General features: G+C 38.2%; 1 protein-coding gene across 8 annotated transcripts in view; it reads left to right on the plus strand.

Moving 5' to 3' along the window:
* The window catches only part of CDK14 (cyclin dependent kinase 14), a 448,028-nt gene that overhangs the window by 249,743 nt on the left and 178,625 nt on the right, over window positions 1-19,660 (plus strand). For all 8 annotated transcript variants that reach the window (XM_077174724.1, XM_077174723.1, XM_054640757.2 and 5 more), the window contains one exon: window positions 663-809. In XM_077174724.1, the coding sequence (XP_077030839.1) occupies window positions 663-778 (116 nt within the window). In that variant the 3' untranslated portion in view covers window positions 779-809. The remainder of the gene's footprint in view (window positions 1-662; window positions 810-19,660) is intronic.

Consider the following 19,660-nt stretch of genomic DNA (forward strand, 5'->3'; position numbering starts at 1 on the left):
TTGATTTTTCCTCATCAGACTGAGGCATCCTAAGTAAAAATGAGTTTTCATATTATCATTATGTTAGTTCTTAACCATTTGCATTTGGACTGTGATTATTATCATCATGTCTCCCAATAACTGGTTGCTTGGTGTGACATTGAAGTTGTCAAGGTTTTTCTAGCTCATGAAAAAGGGAATTGCTTCATGTAAAAGATTTTTGAGTTCTTGGGATATTTTTGACAAGCCTAGTTGTCTTTGGTAATTCAAAAAAAGAAAGTCAAACTAGTTCAGTTCTACTGATTCTGAAGATGTAATATGTGATATCAAATTATTGAAAAACCTTGCTGCATGTTTTACCTTCCTATTTCTAAGTTCTCTCAGCAGGAATTTGAAAGTGGAAGTTATTAATTGTATGGTGGTGTAGAGGACAAATAAACACACACAATTTGGAAATAGGTGTTTTTTGAAGTTGTATGCAGCTAAGAATGTTTGCACCATACAATTTCCATCATAATGCATTCAGCTTCTTTCCATTCAGATTTTGTGCAGTGCTTACTGGCAGAAATAGGTGGTATATGTATTTAATGTGTTGTGTTTATAATATATATTAATTATTTTTAAATTACTGCTTTTACTGCAAAAAGAAACCAAAGTTTCTGAACTGACACTCTTTTTTACAGTGTCTTCTATTTTTACTGTCCCGAATGTAAGATTACAGCCAGAGACTGGAGAAAGCATGAGAGCCTTTGGAAAAAACAATAGTTATGGCAAAGGTGTATCAAACAGCAAACATTGAAGAATACCTATGTTCACAACTGATAATGCAGGTAAGAAGTGATCATTGGAAAGGATATCTTTGAAAATGTTCTTTAGTTATCTTTAGAGAAACAAAATACAAAACTCAACTGTACGTCCATGTGCAGGCTGATACTCTGGTTTTGCAGTTTTACAGTCCACATGAAGAGTGTAAGCACTCAGGAATGAGTGACACTGACCATTTGAAAACACTGCAGAAGTTGGTGCTGGTATATTCAATAATAGTTTGCCTTTAATTTGGACTGATACATTTTTCCCCCTGGTAAAATAGGAAGAGAGAAAATACCTCTTGCAAGTTCTGTTGTTAAATTTTGGAGCAAGGAGGAGAAATTCTATGATTTAAGGTCCCTCACAACCCTAGCCATTCTATGATTCTGTTATTTAGTAGGTTGCAAGTCTTGGTAGCAGAAGGATGTTCATGATAAAGAGGTGCTGTCATGTTAGTGATTATGATCTGTGTCACTGGACCAACTAATACTAGTTTTGTTCAACCACTGTTATTCAGCAGTGAAATAGTGTGCAATATGACTTCTGGTATTTTAAGAGCAGAGCAGAACCTGGGAAGGCCAGGTGAACAGAGAGGCCACTCACCAAATTACAGCAAGGGGAAGGTGGAGTTATATCCTGGCATTAATTGTCTTCTGCCCATATGCAGCAGCCCAGTGTTTGTTGAGAGGGATTTAACACTTGGCAGACTCTTCCAGATTAGCAGTATTTCTTTATATAGCTGCTTTGCTTATTATGCTTCTCTAAATCGTTTCATACCACAGTCTTTCACGAAACACCTTAAGAGCAGATTCTTTTCATTCAAAAAATCAAGGCCTGGCTTTTTTTTTTTTCTTGTTTGTTTTTAAAGACAAGGTTGCTTTTGCATGTTGAGGCCATTTCAACAGTTTGTTACAGAAGTTCTGGGAACTGAGATAAATGCACATGCTGCTCATATACCTATTTGAAGATATGGTCTCCTATAAATGTAGTTGATATACACATGATGTCTATATTTAGCTAAGTCTGCTTTATACAATATCAGACATAACTTTCTCTAATGAATTACATTTGGGTTTACTGTTGTATGCTTATGTAAAACTGGGGTTTTTAACCCTGTGATGTTGTAGAGTCTTTGCCTGACAGGCAGTAACTACTGAAAAACTGGAATGAATAGATTTCGGTGCTGACAGCCTGCCCCAGTTTTTGCACAAGCTCTTCACCAACAAACCATTTAAGATTCTCTAATGTCAGAAATGAGGCTGCCTCAGAGCAGTCTGTTTACATCCTTATTGACAAGCTAATCCCTACTTTTTCCTGGGGCTGTGTCCCTGCAGACATCTCTTCAACCTTGTCTGTTCTAACGTGACTTATCATCCATCTAAAGTATATTTAGAATGTGCCCATCTGTGCTAAAGACCTTTTGTGTAGAAGCTTATGTACAGAATCTCAGTTCTCATGTACAGAATCTCCTTTCTGTTGCTTCCAAATAAATGCAATTTTTTTGTTTATAAAATATGCAATGGAATGTTTTTGCAAATGTGCATGTAAAATAGTGCAAAAGAACCATTGGATAATTCTTACTGAATACCTATTTGAGCAGGTACAAATTACTGGTTTAAATTTTTATATGTTTTTATGAACAGAAAGAGAAAACCAAATCTACCCTCTACATACATCACTGTGCTGTTATGGCTGCTCAACCACAGTTTTAATACAGAATAGCATGTTCATTGTGAAAGGTCTGAAACCACTTGGCAAATGTTGTGATGTGTACATATTGATTACATTTTTCCACTGTGGCTTGGGACTTTGTTGTGTTAGGTGCCTACAGTGCAATAACATATCAGCTCCCTGCTGTAGTATTTGACTTGTGCCATGAGATGGGGACTGGCAGGTAATCCTGGAAAAGTATTAGGACCAAACAGAGGTCCTTGTACCATGTGGAGAGCTGGAGATTAATGACATGAAACTAAAATTCATAGGGAAGTAGGAGAGCTGTGGACATGAGATATGGATTTGAGTGAGGAATTATTAGAATGGGTGGAAACCTTTCAAGGGCTGAGACTACCAAGCAAGTAGAGGTGTGAGTCAGTGTGGAAAATGAAAGGATTTGGGAAAAGAGACTGGAGTTTTGGTAATGTGAAAAGAAGATCTGGTGAATGGCAGGCGGCTGTGATTTCAAGCAGTAGAGTAGTGACTGGCAAGCAGGATGTTCAGTCAGTAAAATGGATAAGTTGTGAGTCAGTCACTCTAGCAGAAGATTAGAGCTGCAGTCAGCAGGAGCATAGCATTAGGGAAGGGGTATTTATTACAATATATTCTCTCAGAGTCTCCATTCACAAGGCTCAGTGAAGCAAAAGGATGCATGAATAGCAAAAGGAAAGATAGCAGTAGCTCTCCAGGGCCATGGAGTTGACAGGTGAACAAGGCAAGTAGAGCTAGAGAGATGGAGGCAAACAGTACAAGATGTTAAAATGTCAACAAGCATGATCACATAACATCCCAACTTGTGGGATAAAGAAAAAATAGAAGGGGCAAATATTGCAAGGAAACAGATCTGATTATTTTAAAAAACCCAACAACCACAGCAAACAAATATTTCTGGCTTGTCTCCTGGACAAGGTAGGCACATATGTGTTTCACTCAATTTTGTGGGTTGACTTTACGCATATATAGAGGTGGCAGGGAAGTTAGGAAGGGCTGGAATTTTGAGGTATTCCAGTATCCTTCAGGAAGCTGTGAAAGAGAAAAATCTGTAGATAGGTGCTCACTAAATCCTCTAACATGTGTCTAAACGAAAGGTTTTATTTTTTTATATATTTTTATGCATTTATACATTGTAAAGGAATTTTTTAGAGAAACCCACAAAAAAGCATGAAGAAGGAAACATCTTCAACCACCTCCAGAACCTGGTACTGAAGAAAATTCTAGTCTTATGTCTTTCTTCTCTTCCTCCCTCCCCCCTAATTTCCCTGGCTTGGGGGTAAAATAGGAAATAAAATTGAGAGACCCAATAAAGGTGTTGTGCCAAATCTTTCTGTGATAAGAAGTTATCACCTCCTGCTCTTCTCTCACACACTTGCTAGATGTTACTGCCCTGATAGTGCACCCACTGAATTAAATCCACTTTTCTTTAGGGTTTGGAAGGCAAAAAGATTAGGGGAGGAATGGCTGAGACATCATCTGCTGACTTTGGGAGCAACAGTCTCTAGCAGATTGGTGATGGAGAGGGACTAAAGGCAGTAAATTTTTAATTGGCTCCATCATTGATTAGAGCTGGTCTTAAGCCCTCAGAAATTGGTGCATCTCTGAGAATTTCTGCTGTCTTTAAAATACTGTAGTGCTTCAGCTGCCTGTCTACAACTCATAAATCAACTTACCACTTGAAAAAGCAGTAGCCTAGGACATGTTAGATAACATCTGTCAGAGTTGGACTACTAATGGGGTCTTTGTAGGCCACACTGTGTCATTGTCTTGGGCTCCAAGAAGAGACAACACATTTATTCCAGGGCCCATGGGGAAAAACCTGACATTTGCACTTAGCAAGGTCAATGCTGAGGCTGCTCTCTACTGGAGAAAATTAGCAAATATGTGGTAATGAGCATCACCACACAGAGAAAAATCTGTCAGCACTGAATTAGATGGGGCCTTTTGACCATATCTACAGATCTTTAAAGTTTTGTGATAAAGCAAAATGTTTTTATTTTGTGCCTGATGGTCTCCATTGATTTTTTTTTCTCCATGGGGAAGAAGCATCTCTGTGGAAGCATTCCTCATCTCTACATGTCTTGTTGAGTTATACTGTATATACTAAAGTCATCCATCTTTAGAGATCTGTTTTATTGAGACAAGAAACTCTAGAGCTCTGTTTTCATTTGGCTAGTGGAATACATGGCTAAAGCTTGTTCCTCTCTGGAAAGGATGAGTCAAATAGTAATTGAAAAGACAAGGCATTACCTGATACCAGATAGCACGTGATGTTTTCTTGTGGTGATTTATAATCCCCAGTTCCCATTGGTGGGCCAGAGACACGAGATGTGTTTCTGGCCTATTGTCTGCTTCCTGGAGCCAGCAGGGACAGCTTCATTCAGGATGGTAACACCATATGCTTTTAAAGTATTTAACCTGTATTACCATAATGAGATCCCCTGGCTTTCTAAATCTCTTTGACAATTCACTGAAGCAAAACAAAAAGTGGCCTTTATTTGTATTGCTTCACCACATGCACATGCATCCCAGCAATCCTGAATGTCAGTCACAGGGTGCTGAATTCTTTCTTCTGTGTCCATTTAAGCCAGCAACTGACACCAGCCCAGCCAATCGAGGGGAAGATGGCGTCATTCAGGCCAGCTCAGCTGTGCAAAGCAGAATAAAGCTGCAGAGGTGACAGTTACCACTCTAATGGCAAAAAGTGCTGGTTATTTGGTTGCTTATCACTGGGAGTGTTCAGCAGCACAGAATCATTATGGAAAATTACCTTTTTCTCTTTGCTAGCTAGACAGGTGACTGTTGTTGCATTCCCATCCAAATAGTTTCATTTTTGTTTGTCATCCTCAGTTTTGCATTTATAAATTGTTTAAGAGTGTCTCTTCAGCCCTGCTGTGTGAGAACATAATTTTTGCCTGCCTTGCCCTAGTCAAGCCACAGGGAAGCTGTAGTCCAGCAGTGTGTGTGTCCAACAGTCAGTATTGAAAAGTAATTTTCATTCACTACTCCCCTGAATTTACTCTGTTCTGGGTACCCCAATGTTGCTAAAACACTGTGGAAAACTATATACTGTGCATCTAAGTCTTCATCTGTGCAGTTTCAGGGGATAAAACTGTAGTAATTACAGTGGAGAAAGGTCTGCATAAAAGAGAAATTCTAGACTGAGAGACTGCAGATCAGCCAGATTTTGTCACTGTTGATTTAATCAAAAGCTCAAAGTAGCCAGTAGAGCTTTATATGTGTGAAATCTCAAAATTCAGTGTAAAACCAGATTGGGAGAGAAAAGCAGAGCTATAAAAGCACAGCAGTAGCCAATTTAATTTTTTAATGCATTTTTTTAATAGATGGATTCAGATAGATGTGTATAAACAGTCATTGTGCTGCTGCAGTTGAAAAGATGGAAGCCTAAGCACTGAAGATGGGAGGTTTAAATTTCGCTTGCATCTTTTAGTGCCAGACAGTGTCTATACATGAATGTTGAGGGTCAGTTTAATTATTTAACTAATACTGGATTTGCATAAATTGGCTTTCCTGAAAAGGCTAATAAGATGCAGTTGTGGAGGGCAGCTGAAAGCAATTTGGGTTTGAGTCCCGTAATGACAGTACTAAGCAGAGTTGAAATTGTAACATCAATTTTGTAAAATGTTAAATTAGTATTAAGCTGTGAAAGATAACTGCAGAATCCAAGATATTTTTTGGCTCTCTAGTACTTTTAGTGCCATTATTTTCTTATGTTAACAACATAATGGCTTTATGAGACTGTTCCAGCTGTGCTTTACTTAATACTGAAGAATAAGATCACCACACTGCTGGAATATACCCTAAATATAACACACAAGGGGAAAAACTCCAGGCATTGGTCTACATTTTCCTTGTGATATCTATTATCTTATTTCTATTGATATAAAATGAAAGTTATAGACTGAATTTTGCCCTCTATTCAACCATAAAGAAAATCCCCTCATGTCTCTGGACTCTGCACAGTGGGTGAAATGGACTGGACTGAGCAAATAGCTGTCCAGTGCAAGGCTGTTTTTGTATAAACTGCCCATCTGACCTAAGTGACATGTGGGGACTGAGGATGGAAGAACTGTCCCTCAGGTCCCCAGGTATGCCCCAGTAAAGGAAATCCACCACCCAATCAAGGAACTCATAAGGCTCAGACAATGTTTATTGGTGTTTTTGTGTCAGTACTCTAACAGGTCACCTTGTCTCTTGTCATGTGAAATGCAGTCCCTTAATTGCACTCCTTGTAAGTAGTAGAATGCACAGTCTCTTGATTTTCTTTATAAAAAGAGTCAGTAACATAATGCACAGAGGTATGGAAAGTGAATTGGGAAGGATGGTCTCACTAAGGAAGCTAAACAGCAGTCCTGATGAAAGCCTGTCCAGCCTGGAAACTGAAAGCCCAGGAGAGCATCTATGCCTGGAAATAAGCACACTGAAACAAGTAGGCATGATCAGGGTTTCTAAAATAATGGGAGTCTCTTTAGGAAAGAAGAGGGAAAGAAGGAAGTAGAACAGAGAGGGGAGGTCTTCACATTTTATTGTTACTTACTCCACTTGGTAGGACAAGTATTTAAAACCTCCATTGCTAGGAGATACTGATTTCTTCCCTGCAGTTATATACTCTATGTCATTTGGTGTGAAAGTAGTGCCTACATATTTATTGACATTATTTTTTTAAATTGTAATGTGTCATGGCCAAATCAGCTTCAGAGCTGGCGGAAGGAAAACAAAGTATTACTACTATTATGGATAACTTTTTGGAAGGACAATACTGTATTTCCTTGTACTATGTGTGAAAGTATGGAGCCTATTTTCAGTTCATTTCTAATGCATGATAACTTGCCTTCAGCACTGTGAAGATTCATTTTCAAATAATTTTTAGTGTAGAGGTTTGTAATTTTACAGTCATTTATGCGGTAGGAAAGATATTAGTGATATTTGCATGAACTCATGTGCTCAGTTGCAGCGCTGTTTGTTTGCTCATATATTTAGGAGACAAAAGGCGGAATCCTCTGTGCCATAAGTGTGCTATATTGCATTATTAATATTAGGATAGCAAGCAATTCCCACTAGACAGTCTTTGTGGTCTGTTCATGCTTAAGAAGTGTCTGGGCATGAAAGGCCGTGTGAGTTCCAGTGGGCCGATAGTCTGGGATGACATTTGAATGCGCCGAGGACAATGTCTTGATGACAATGACTGGGAGGGAGGCAAAGGCGGGGCTCCACTCTCCCTGCTCTCCCATGGACAGTCACCTCTCCTTTAGGATTATTTCCTCACGTGACTCCTCAGTTAGGCTTTGTCTAAGAGGAATGTGGAACCACTGGAGGGGAGAAACTGAGGTTTCAAGACAAAGCAGAGGCTTCCAATGCTGACACACAGCCCATAACCCAGAGAGACAGCAAAGCTAATGAGAGGCATTGCCTCTCAGGCACCATTTGCAGCATTCAGAGTTCACAGAGCATTTTACTTTCAGCCAAATTGCAAACAAAAAAATGAAATTTTGTATTTCCATATACCAGGATATTTTCTGTGGAGGACAAGCTTTGTGGTGCCATTTTTCATCTGTAGCTTGTATTGCCTGATTATCCAGGAAATAAACAAAGTAAACTGACCACTGCAATACTGGGTATTAGGGCACCACCCATTAAAGTAAATGTGCACTGAATACCTCTAGTTGTGGGAAGATTCTTGCCTTAAAATGTAACAATAGTTTAAAACTCAGCTAATAAATTATATTTATTTATTCTTCCCCATAAGTGGGATGAGGATGGATGTTTTTCCCACATCCTCCCAGTGTTAACTGTTAAGTCTCAGGAGGAAAACTCAACAAATACTAAATACTCATTTAATAAAGATATCTAATGTAGAAGAATAGTTCTGGAACAGCATCTTTGGATATTTTAAGAAGCAGAAACAAAATTGGGTATTTTCATAATTTTTTGGTCTGTTATAAATTATTAATGTTGTTTTGGGTCATATATGTATTTTGAATGAGTAATTATGGGCGATCATTCTCTGCCATTAGTAACCTAGATTTTAATTCTGTACAGCCACTTCTGCAACCCTCTTTCAATATTAATATAAAGTCTAATCATGCACTATATTTTCTGACTTTTTTATTGTAACAGTAAAATCACAACCTTTTTATTTAAGTTTTCTCCCTGAAATTTTTATTTTACAATTGTTTTTAATACCTTTCTTGTTCGGTCTGTGCATTACACGTGTACCAAAATCTTATAGTTAGCTTATAGTCTGAAGGGAAATAAAATCCACACAATTAAATCTCTCCTTGTGTGCTTGAAAGATTCAGCACTGAGTAATCTGTCACATCATAAAAGGAGGAAAATCAAAACAACTGAGTCATTATCATGACTGTGCTTGGTTTCAGCCCATGAAGTGACATCTAGACTCTGCAGATACTGTATTTGTTGTTTTATGTATCTGTGTGCAAACATTTGTTGATACAGAGGTGTAAATGTTGCCAGCTTTAAATTAGGTTAAAAGTGCTATTTATGGCTTACATCAACAACAAAAAATATTCATAATCATCCCTAGGTGAAGCTTCTCATTTAACGAGCTTACAGCTCCTAATTAATTCTGTAAAGAACGCCATTTGGCAGAGCAGAATTATGAGGTTTGCATATTGATAGTGGCAGGGAAAAATATATCTGTTTTCTATTTATATGGTAAAATTAACTTCTGTTCTTTTGAAAATGGCACATCTCAGAGGTATTGCTTTCAAAATGGTCTCAGGGTGTTAAGAAAGCAGTAATAACAGCACCAGGCATTCCGTTCTGTCCTAATTTTCCCACCAGTTTTTCAGCTGTCTCAGAGACTTAAAGTACTCTCATTAGGTCTCTGCAGAGGCTGCCTGTTCGCCTGCTCCATCACTCTCCTGAGCTGCCTCTCTCGCTCCCCCTCTCCCACTCTCCCCTTTTTTTCCCCTCCTGCCTTGGGAGTGACTGTGAAGATCATTTGCTGGTGTGATTGGCAGGTTAGAGCATTCGATCAGATGAGTTCCTCTTAGTGCAGGTCAAAAAGGCTGGTTAGCAGGAGCTGTCAAAAAATGCCAGCAGCATTCGAAATGGGAAATGTCATGACTTCGAGGCAGGGGGTGCCACCTGGAACAGAAAGCCCCCAGCTCATTAGCAAGTTACAGGATGCAAGCTTAACTGGAGGGAGCAGAGGAGGAAAGATAATACCCAATAGGGAAAATTATTGTGAAGTGGAATTGATTTCATGTATAATTTGTTTATCACTAGAGGGGACAAATGCTGTCCTCCTGACATGTGCGGAGGAGTGTGGACTATGAATGAAGCAATTTAGCATAATCTCCAGGTTGAGCTCTGGATTTAAAGAATGCCAACTTCTTTCTTCCCAGCTGTGGAAGTGATCAGGTCATGTTGTATTAATTTAACCTGACATACTCTCAAATGGTTTATCTGGGCAATTTTAGCAATTTAACAGAACACAGCAGATATGAGCTGCATTCATTATTAACATGGGGCAGTGGTTTGTCTTCTGGATGAAGTGGGGTTGGGGGTTTACTGCAAGCTGCTGTTGTAAAAAAGACATGTTCCTCTTGCAAGTTGAATTATAAAAGGACTCATTTTTAATGCTTAGTTGGACTGCATAAAATCAGAATGCAATTTCAGTTTCATGATATAATTTTATTTCCAAGAAAACCTACATGCCCTTAGAAAGTATGGATTTAAAAATAAATAAAGCATTCAGGCTTACTGTATAAAATTTAATCTGAAATGAAGACTACAGGGTCTGCTGTCTATCAGGGACTTATAGAATGCACATATAAAATATCAGCATTACAAAATGCTTAGTCTTCTCCAAGATATCCTGTAGTGGTAAAATTGCAGGCAAACTCTTCATCCCAGGCAGTTTAATAAGCTCCTGGCTATTAATATTGCTAACCATTCACTTGCTTCACTGGTCTGTATTTTAGTATAAAAGGCATATTGCATATCAGTAGAAATGGCTGCATAGATTTTTCTCTTCTTCCTCCCCCCCCCCCGCCCCCCAAGTTTTTTTCAGAAATGTTAGGAAAATAAGATGAGGTCATGGTACCTGCCAGACTGTTTTATCATGGTATCTTTGTGCAGCTTTTTGTCTAGCTCTGCTCCTCCTGAAGACAATGGGAGTATTCCATGGACTTCAATGGGAGTAGAGCTGGCTCCCTTATCAAAACTAACATAGACACAACAATACCATCTCAGACTGAGAAAATGGGACTTAAAAGCTGAAAGGGCTCCTGAGAACTATTTTTCAAACTGTATCCCTACTTGTTAAGGAATTTTGTCTTTTATATATTAAACTCATACTTTTCTCAGAAGTTTGGAGCTCATGCTTAAGCAGTCTCTTGGTTGGGTCCTGAGGAATGTTTGCTTACTGTTCAGATCCTTGGCTTTTTTCAGCTTTCATTTTCTTCTATCAAAGTTTTTAAGTTGGTAATGGAGTAGCTAGCATTTGCTTTATTGAGTAACCACAGGCTGTTGAATTTCCCTTTCTCCACTGAATGTGAATCAGAATCAGATTTTTAAAAGGAGTTTCTTAATCAAAATATTTGTACAGAGGCTTACAGATGAGTGTTTTCTGTTTGGTATTTCATGTAAAAAGCTCAGATTAACAGCCTGATAGTTTGCAAAAAAGAAGTTACTAAAGCACCATAAAAAGGGCATTCTTTACCTTCCAGATACCTTTTTAGTGTTAAGTTCTTTCAGATAGGCACTGTGAACACTGGCTGCTGTAGTCTGCCCTAATGAACACACAGCCTCAGTCCTTTGCAAAGCTCAATAAAGAGAGTAAAATATCAGAATAAAATATCCTCTGTGCAGATTCTGTGGTAGAATTTTTCCCACCTTGGGCAGCTCTGCAGATGCCCAACTAGTATTTAAGCATTTAAGAAAAAACTGGAAACAAATTTGAAAAGTTCAAAAAGTATTCATTACTTAATGTCTGCTCTGGTACTTTGTTTGTGGGAGTGATACACATTTAAATTATTTGTATGGAGTTTGAAAATAAGGCTTCTGTTGGGAAAAGAGAGTAAACTGGGAAATCTCCAAGTCTGTTAGCTCCATGGACAAAGGGTAAGGATCAGAAAGCACTGGGCAGACCTGCTAGACTTTAACCCTGAGGTAGATTTGAGGGATCTGTGGTGGCTGTAGTGTCTGTCTGCATCTGGCAACAGCTGCTTGGACATGAGAAGGATGTTATGGCTAGGAAATCTGGCCGGTGCAGATAAGCTCTTTTCTAGAACTATGTGTGACACAGGTTAGAGACCTGTGTATGCCCTAGGTTCATGACCAAAGAAGGTATCACTCAGAATTAGAAAAAGCACTTAAACAACTAATATTTCCCACATATTTACATTTTCTGCCAAGAAAGAAGAATTGTAGTCTGAAACAGAAGAAATAATTTAACCATTACTCTTCATTTTTTAACCAGCTTCTTGTTTTTCAAAACTGACAGAAATATTTTCTTAGCTTCCAGGAACTTGATAATTCAAATGAAGAATAGTAGTCAGGAAAGCATTGGTAGTAAATTCTTTACTGACCCTCAAAACCTACTATTCCTGCAGTTGTTTGTCATTCACTCAAATCCTGATTTCTCTATTCTAAATAAATACTGGTTTGTTCCTTGACTCTCTAGGGAAGGTCAGGCAGAAGCAATGAGAGGGGAAATCACATATTCATGATCTGATTTTCATATGTTTTCTCCCCCAAATTTTTGAGGAATTGCTGGAACTTGCTAGTGTGTGTTCTGTAACATTACCAATCTTTGTGAATCACTTTTTGGGTGAGAAGACGCTCTAACACATGGTCCATATTCCATCAGTGACTCCTTTTATCATTACTTGTGTATAAAAGCACTTTCTCTATGAATTGCCTTTGTCTTTTTAGAAGGTGGGTATGTTGAGAGTGTTGGAAAAATTGAGTGAGCCCTGAGGTCATCTAAATAACTCCATGTAATGTGAGCAGGTGTTGATGAAATCTGGTTCAATCAGTAGCATTTCAACTTTTGCTTTATGTATTATATTTCAAATTAAATAGAGCAGTATAAATCAATCCATAAATTGAACCTGAGATTGGGTCATACCACTTTTAAAATGTATGTGTGCAGTTCTTGACTTTGATATCATTCACTTTTTAATCTTCTTTTTCATTTGGGCTGCAGTAAAAGGATATATCTCTAAAAATGATTTTCTAAGATTTTGCCTCACCGCCATGTTGAGTCTTTTTACTAAGTCTTTCTCCCCTATATTAAATATCCCACAAATTATTTACATCTATTACTAAATCTTTAAGGAGGTACATTTAGATAGATTGAGCATATTGATGATTTCTTGACCTGATCCTGTCAAAATCCTTGACCAGGAACTTTGTGTGAATGTTTTGATTTTGATTTTCTTAGTAGCTGGAGCATTGCTTTTGCATCATTAACCCTTGCCATCTTTCCTCAGATGACATAAAAGCTGAGATTTTCTGAATTTTCAAGTCCTGGAGTTGCTTTTCTCTGTGTAGGCTGTCCTCCTCTCCCCAAAATCATCTCCAAATTTTCTGGTAAACAATGTTCTGTACCAGCTTGTGTGGTATGGAAAGTAGAATTGCTAATGAGTCACAGCACTGCTCCTGTCACCAGACAGCAGGACAGGCATCTCTCCATCCAGATGCCTAAATGGAGGGCAGAGAAACTGTAGCACACCTAGGGATTTAGAAAGATGTTTGAAATGTGCCTCAGTGGAGCAGACTGATTGAGAAACTGAATTCTCTTCCCATGAGTTCCTGGGGAAGGAAGGGAGAAAACCAAATGCAGTCTAAACACATGGGCCCTCATAGAATCATCAGAGTTAGAAAAAACATCTTCAGGGTCTGGACTGGAGGAAGCAACACTGGGCAAAAAAGCAGGTGAGAAAAAAGGTGAGATCTGCAAAGCTTCTTATCTATGTGGTGTTTCTCACCCATTTTATTTTCATGGAAACAAGCACAGCTTCTTGCTAACAAACATCAACATTTTCAGCTCATGTCTATTGAGAGATGCTCTGTTTTAAATTTCTGTTGTTAATCCACTGTGTGTTGTGATCACAATAATGCACAGAAGTTAAACAAACATCCCCCACCCCCAAACCTCCTCCCCTAAGAAATCAAAATCCCAGACCACGATGATAAAACAGATCATTAAGAGTTTCAGCAACAGCCTGTCAGCTTGGCTCTTAGTGTGTTTTTCCTGCCATTAAAAACCATATAGATCCACAAATTTGATATAGTCTAGACAAAAAGGGAGAAACATTTTATCCACCTTACTTTTCAACATTAAGATTCTTTTTTCAGAACAGTGTTTGTACTCTGGTGTTTGAATTTAAAAAATGGCAGTTATAAAATTCTTAAATATTTTGCAAGCTTAAAGCAAATGTAGTATATTTGTAGACGGATGCTACAAAAAGTGAAAACAGGATTGTTAATATGTGAACATAAGCAAAATGAGTTGTTACCTGACCTTGTTATCTGAAATTTTGTCTGTTTCTCTTCCTTATCTCTTTCTTTGTTTATTGAGTTTATTTGTTACATTATGCCTGAAACAGTGAATATAAAATTCATAATTCACAGATCCTACTCACCTTGTTCATGGAAGGCCCTACCATGAAAAAAAAGGTCAGACAGGAGCAATGAGTGGGAAAATCACAAATTCGTCATCGGATTTTAATTTGTTTTCTCCCCCAAATTTTCCAGGGGGGAGATTCCAGGAGAATCACTGGAACTTGCTAGTGTGTATTTTGTGGCTCTGGCAAAATGTTGCATAAGAATAAGGAACCTCAGTGCTGTCCGTGTTTGGCCCTTTTGGCACAGTGTTAACACACACTCCCCCAGCACACACATACACACCCCTGGCCCTGCCATGCATTCTTTGCAAAAGCCAGTGATTTCTTTGCTCCTGGTGCACATCCAGATGGAAAGGAGATTGGAATGTGGAGACACTTAGCTTTGTTGTCTCCTGCTCTTGTATATGCACTATGCACATTTATGATGGAAAGGTGTCCAGTAGGTCCCAAACTTTCTGAATGGCAAGAGAATTTCAACAGATGCAAAGCCTAAAGGTAAACAGAGAGTGCTGTCAACCCTGCCTTCATTTAAATGCCAGAAAATGGATAAGGGCAGAATTGAGATCATATTTTGCCTTTTAAGGTAAATAATCCATGTCAGAGTCCCAAAGCTTCCCATCTCAGCAATGATAAACATGAGCTGGATCTGTCACACCTTATCCCTGTGAGACCCCACTGCATGCAGTGGGTCATGGTATATGTTTGTGTTGTGGGGAGGAGGGAGGAATAGTGTGTAAAGTGCTTTACATCTGCGTAACTTGAATATTTTATGTTGTTCAAATACATGTACTCCTGTGCTAATGGAAACAGAGATCACTTATCACCATATCTAAGGAATTAGAAATGTATATTCATGACTCCCTGTTACCCAAATAGGACGTCCATCATTCTGCATTAATGGCATAGCTCTATTCTACTCATTTCATTTTTCTTTATGTTTTACCCAGCTGAATAGCTCAGTGCTGCCATGGGGTCCTGTATCGTATGGCAGACTTTGCCTTTTGAACTGCCCACATCACAGTTTGCTCCAGCTCCCTATCTCCACCGTCATTCTTTTTCTTTACTCTAAATGTTTCCAAGGAGGAAGAAAAGAAAGAAAGAAAAGATTAAATAAAAAAAAAAAAAGGTGGGGGCTGGGGGGGAAGGAGGGGAGAAAGAGACTGCTGTGGAAAAATAAAAGTTTAAAAGAAAACCAGAATGAATGCTTCACTTGTTGGCTTTTAGCACAATTACCATACCTTAGGAAATATGCAGGGAATAGTTAATTATGACTAAATGAGCTCCTTTTAGAGTTCATGGCAGGCCCCAGCATCCAACTGTCAGTGTTGTGAAAGATTGAATTAAAAGGCTGCTCCCCCTGTCAGCCGATAGGATGGTCTGCTGGGGGAAAACAGACAGTGAAAAGATAGCTGGGTTAGAGTAGCCTCAGCAAGAGAAACACGTTTGGCATTTGCATACTGCTCCTGCAAAGGGCTTTAATCCAAAGAAAGGAGGAGATTTCAGTATTGTCAACCAAGGCTTTGTTCGGTGTGAAGAGCAGAAGGAAATCTGATGAAGGGGCCTTTCTGAAGCCCTTGCACACAGACTGGAGGTTGTTCTAGTAAAGTTATGTACTTTGGGATTGTTTACACACTGTTGTCTGTTTGAAGATCTCCTAAACTGAAAGACCCAAAGTATTCCTCTTTGCTAACACAAAAGTGTGGAATTTGTGTGGTAAAAATTACTTACACTGCAGACCTGAACAAGTTCTTTTCATTATTTTCAGAAAATACCCTAAAGTTCCTTTTTTTGGTGTAGACAAGGTCCCCAATACTTCTTGGCTGAACTCATATATCACAAAGTTATTTCAGAACTAAAAGAAAAAAGGGAGAATTATGTTCTCAAAATGCAGAGAGCACAAAAAATAAGATACTCTTCAGGCTTGAGGCAGACAAAATCTTGCTGCCTTCTCCAGCACAGTTCTTTTTTAAACAAGTAGACAGTTTCGTACCAGCTAAAAACAGTGTTTTGAAATTTAGTTGGGGTAAAGTGTTGTGTCTCTGCTAAAATCTCTTCTGTACTTTCTAGTTTTCTTTTTCCTCACCTGAGAGATGAGCCAGAAGCCTCAAACTTCTTTTGTATTTAATCTGCAGCAGACCCAGTCCATGCCTTAGAGCTTTTCCAGCTAAAATAGCTGATTTGTGTTTAAAGAACCCCAAAACTATTTAAAGGTGGTGGCAGGCAAATTGCTCCTCCTTAGAATGACTATCCACTTACAGTGTTTACTGCCAGCTCCCAAGGTTTTCACATGGGACAAAGAGCACATCTCAGAGATAGGATTAATATTTAGGGACCAAATAGGTCATCTAACAGCACAGCACCTGAAATAGATGGCTTTTGCTTTTTGTTTCTGAAAATTTTTTTTCTGTGTGATTGTCATAGTCTTAATGATTTTAGCTAGTACTGAATAATTTATTTGGATGATAATACTCATAGAAATGGTGTGTGTGCATGTGTGTGTATATACACACACACGCATATACATACAAACACACATATGTAATGCTCTCTTGCTCTATATATATATATATATATATGTATGCATGATTTTTTTCTAGAAATGTGTCTGTATATACTTAGCTCATTTTCTCATCAGCTTTGTAACTAATAGTCATTGTAAAGCAACATGTATTTATTGGTAATGCTTTGTAAATATTAGGGTGAGCAATATACTGGCCTGAATAGAGCTTGAATTTTCTCTAGTAAAAGAAGTACTGTCTTTAAGGCTTGGTGAAACTCTGGGAAAGAAGATGAAGCAATTTGTAAGATACCAAAAAATGATGCTGGGTATACCTGTATGGATATATTTGTGCTTCCTCTGCAGTTGCTTAACAGTTATAATTAAAGGAAAAAATTACAATCCTGTTAATATTAATAAATGAGTCCACATATGATGAAATTTGGCTCTTGGTTATACATGCTCTGACTTGTTTGGGCAGGTTATTTTTAACGTGAAATGCTTCTTTATGCTCACTCAGAGACAGACATTGATGTTTCAGCTAAGATTTTTTTTTTCCAGCTAGTGATAAATGTGAATCATTTAATACTTAATCATCTGTTAGCCTTATTTTCTCCCACATGGTTGTCATAAATTCTCACAGAAACACAGGCCAGAAACAAGTCTGCAATCAATAGGCCACAGGGCACCTCCAATCCTCAGATTGTTGGTGCAACTTGCAAATCAGTCGTCAGAAAGGGGAGGTGGTTAATGGAAAATGTGCCATATCCTGTTGCTTGCTGAGCATTATCTGGATTCAAGAAAAGCCTGAATGAATTTCAGCATCTCCCTTTTTCTTCCACCCTACAAAAAGCTTGAAGGGGAGATCAAATTTTGGTAAAAACAGGAGCTGAACTGAGGTGTCAGTTGGCACTCAGTGTGCAGTTCACACCTTCTCTTATTAGTTTAATTTATTCCTTAAAGCATTTACCTTTTTCCACCTGAAATGAGCAGTAGAAAATGAGGTACAATATTTTACAAGGGTTATTTACCAAATGATATTTACTGCTTGGAAGCATAGCAGTGCAATCTGTAAAGCAGTTTTTGACTGCCTAAAGAGACAAGCAGCTTGAATCCAGCCTGGTATAATTTAGTATGCAATTTCAAAACAGTTACTTTTATATCAACTCATAAGTTTTTATTGCTTCATAAGAAAATGATAGCATCATCCTACAGTGCTTAGCTCCTCTAGGAGATAAACTCCTGTGACTTTCTCATGTGCTGGCCATCTTTGTGCAGCTTTCACTGGTTATAAAGAACTCATAGTCCAAAATACTGCTGGGAAAACAAGGATGGACCGTGGTAGTAATAAACATGTCATTTAAACCTTACAGGAAAATGAAGGTGGTTTATTCAAACATCCCTTCTAAAGTATAGCTGATGATAATATTTTAGTAACACAAAGAGGGAAATCTTCTAACGCTCCCATTCCTGGGCTCTGTTCCCACTGAAGGCAGCAGGAGCTGCACATACAGATCCAGAGGGTTTGCAACTTGAATAGCATCTAATATGGAGTTGAACAGTTTTTAAAAAAATAGAAACTGGGTTCACTCCAACGCTTGCAGTCTGCGTGCAGTGAAGTGGTGTTTTCACTTTTCATCTCTTGCTCTTTGTTTCACAGCACCGGTGCAATCTCCAATTAGAGCCCACCCTTTGTTAGCAGCAGCCTCATCCCGCTCTGGGTTTTTCCTGTGAGAAGCGTGTCAGAATTTGGGGGGACTAAATATCCTCCTTTGTTGGAGAGCTTGTCAAGCACCGCGCTCTGCCCGCTTTCCCACCAGGAAGGTCAGGCCGCTGGGGGGCCGCTCTATTTTCTGAAATGATCCCTACTGTCTGTCCATGCTGTCTGACAGATTGAAACAGTTGTCTGTGTCACTGCTTTCAATGCTTTTTAAATGCCTCACTTTCCTTGAAAGATGTAAAATATGTCGGCAGTGGGGGGAAAAATGTAAAAGGAACTATACTTTTTCCTGCTTAAAGAAGCACTGGGTTTTCTTTTCTAAAGTAAACTTAATTTTGTTTAAAATATAAGATGACTTAGGGGGAAAAAAAAACTAAACACCAGCTAATCTGGAAGACTGGGTAAGTCACAGCTTACATACACCATTTCTGAAGCTTCATTTTAAAACGAGGGCAATAAAATTATTAAACACACATTCATTCAGTAGCTGAAGTAAAATAGTAAATTTTCTTTGTTCACTTATAATTCAGTTTAATATATTTTGATCTGAGGTATGTATAAAGCCTGAAGAAATTGGTACTATGCTGAGCCTTCAATACTCTCCAGATAATTGAACTAATTAAATCTTTACCAACATTAACACAACTCCAGCATTCCTTGGACAGTGGTTAATTATTGCATGAACATGGCAAGCTTAAACTAAACAGATGAAAATAGAATCCTGTGGAATGGGTATTGAGTTTATTCTTTATTCATCTTTTGATAAGGTTTAATTAAAACTGCCTCTCTCCATTGTGGTGAGAATGAATGTGCTTGTTTTCTTAGTGAAAGCCAAATTATTCACTTCAGCCATGGTTCAATAATCAAAGGGTTTGCAAAGTTTTGGGTTATATTGTAGCTGTGGAGATATAATTGCTGCAATTCTCTATGAAGGCTTTATCTTTTTATTACATTGTCTTTTATTTTTTACTTTATTTAGTAAATTAGAGCATCCATTTTCTGATTCACTATTTTAATGTGCTTCAGCAGGACATTTTTGTCAACAGGGAGTGAGCTGATGAAAATAAAATTTAAAATAAAATATTGTTTTTAATAATTGGAAGGCAAAAAAAATAGTTTCCAAAGAAATCTATATTCCAGTCTTTTAGACTAAAACACAAAGTAAAATTCAATCATGTAGCACACAGCTGTCTTTATGAAGTGCTAAATTTTAATAAAGGACTGGTTATTTATTTTTATGACAGTAACAGGAGGATGGACATGGTGACTCCCCATGTTTATACAGTGGCTAATTGATCACTGAGCAAAAATTGTTGAAAGAAACAGTGA

Source organism: Agelaius phoeniceus, chromosome 1 (genome assembly GCF_051311805.1).
Source record: "Agelaius phoeniceus isolate bAgePho1 chromosome 1, bAgePho1.hap1, whole genome shotgun sequence".
Classification (NCBI taxonomy): domain Eukaryota; kingdom Metazoa; phylum Chordata; class Aves; order Passeriformes; family Icteridae; genus Agelaius; species Agelaius phoeniceus.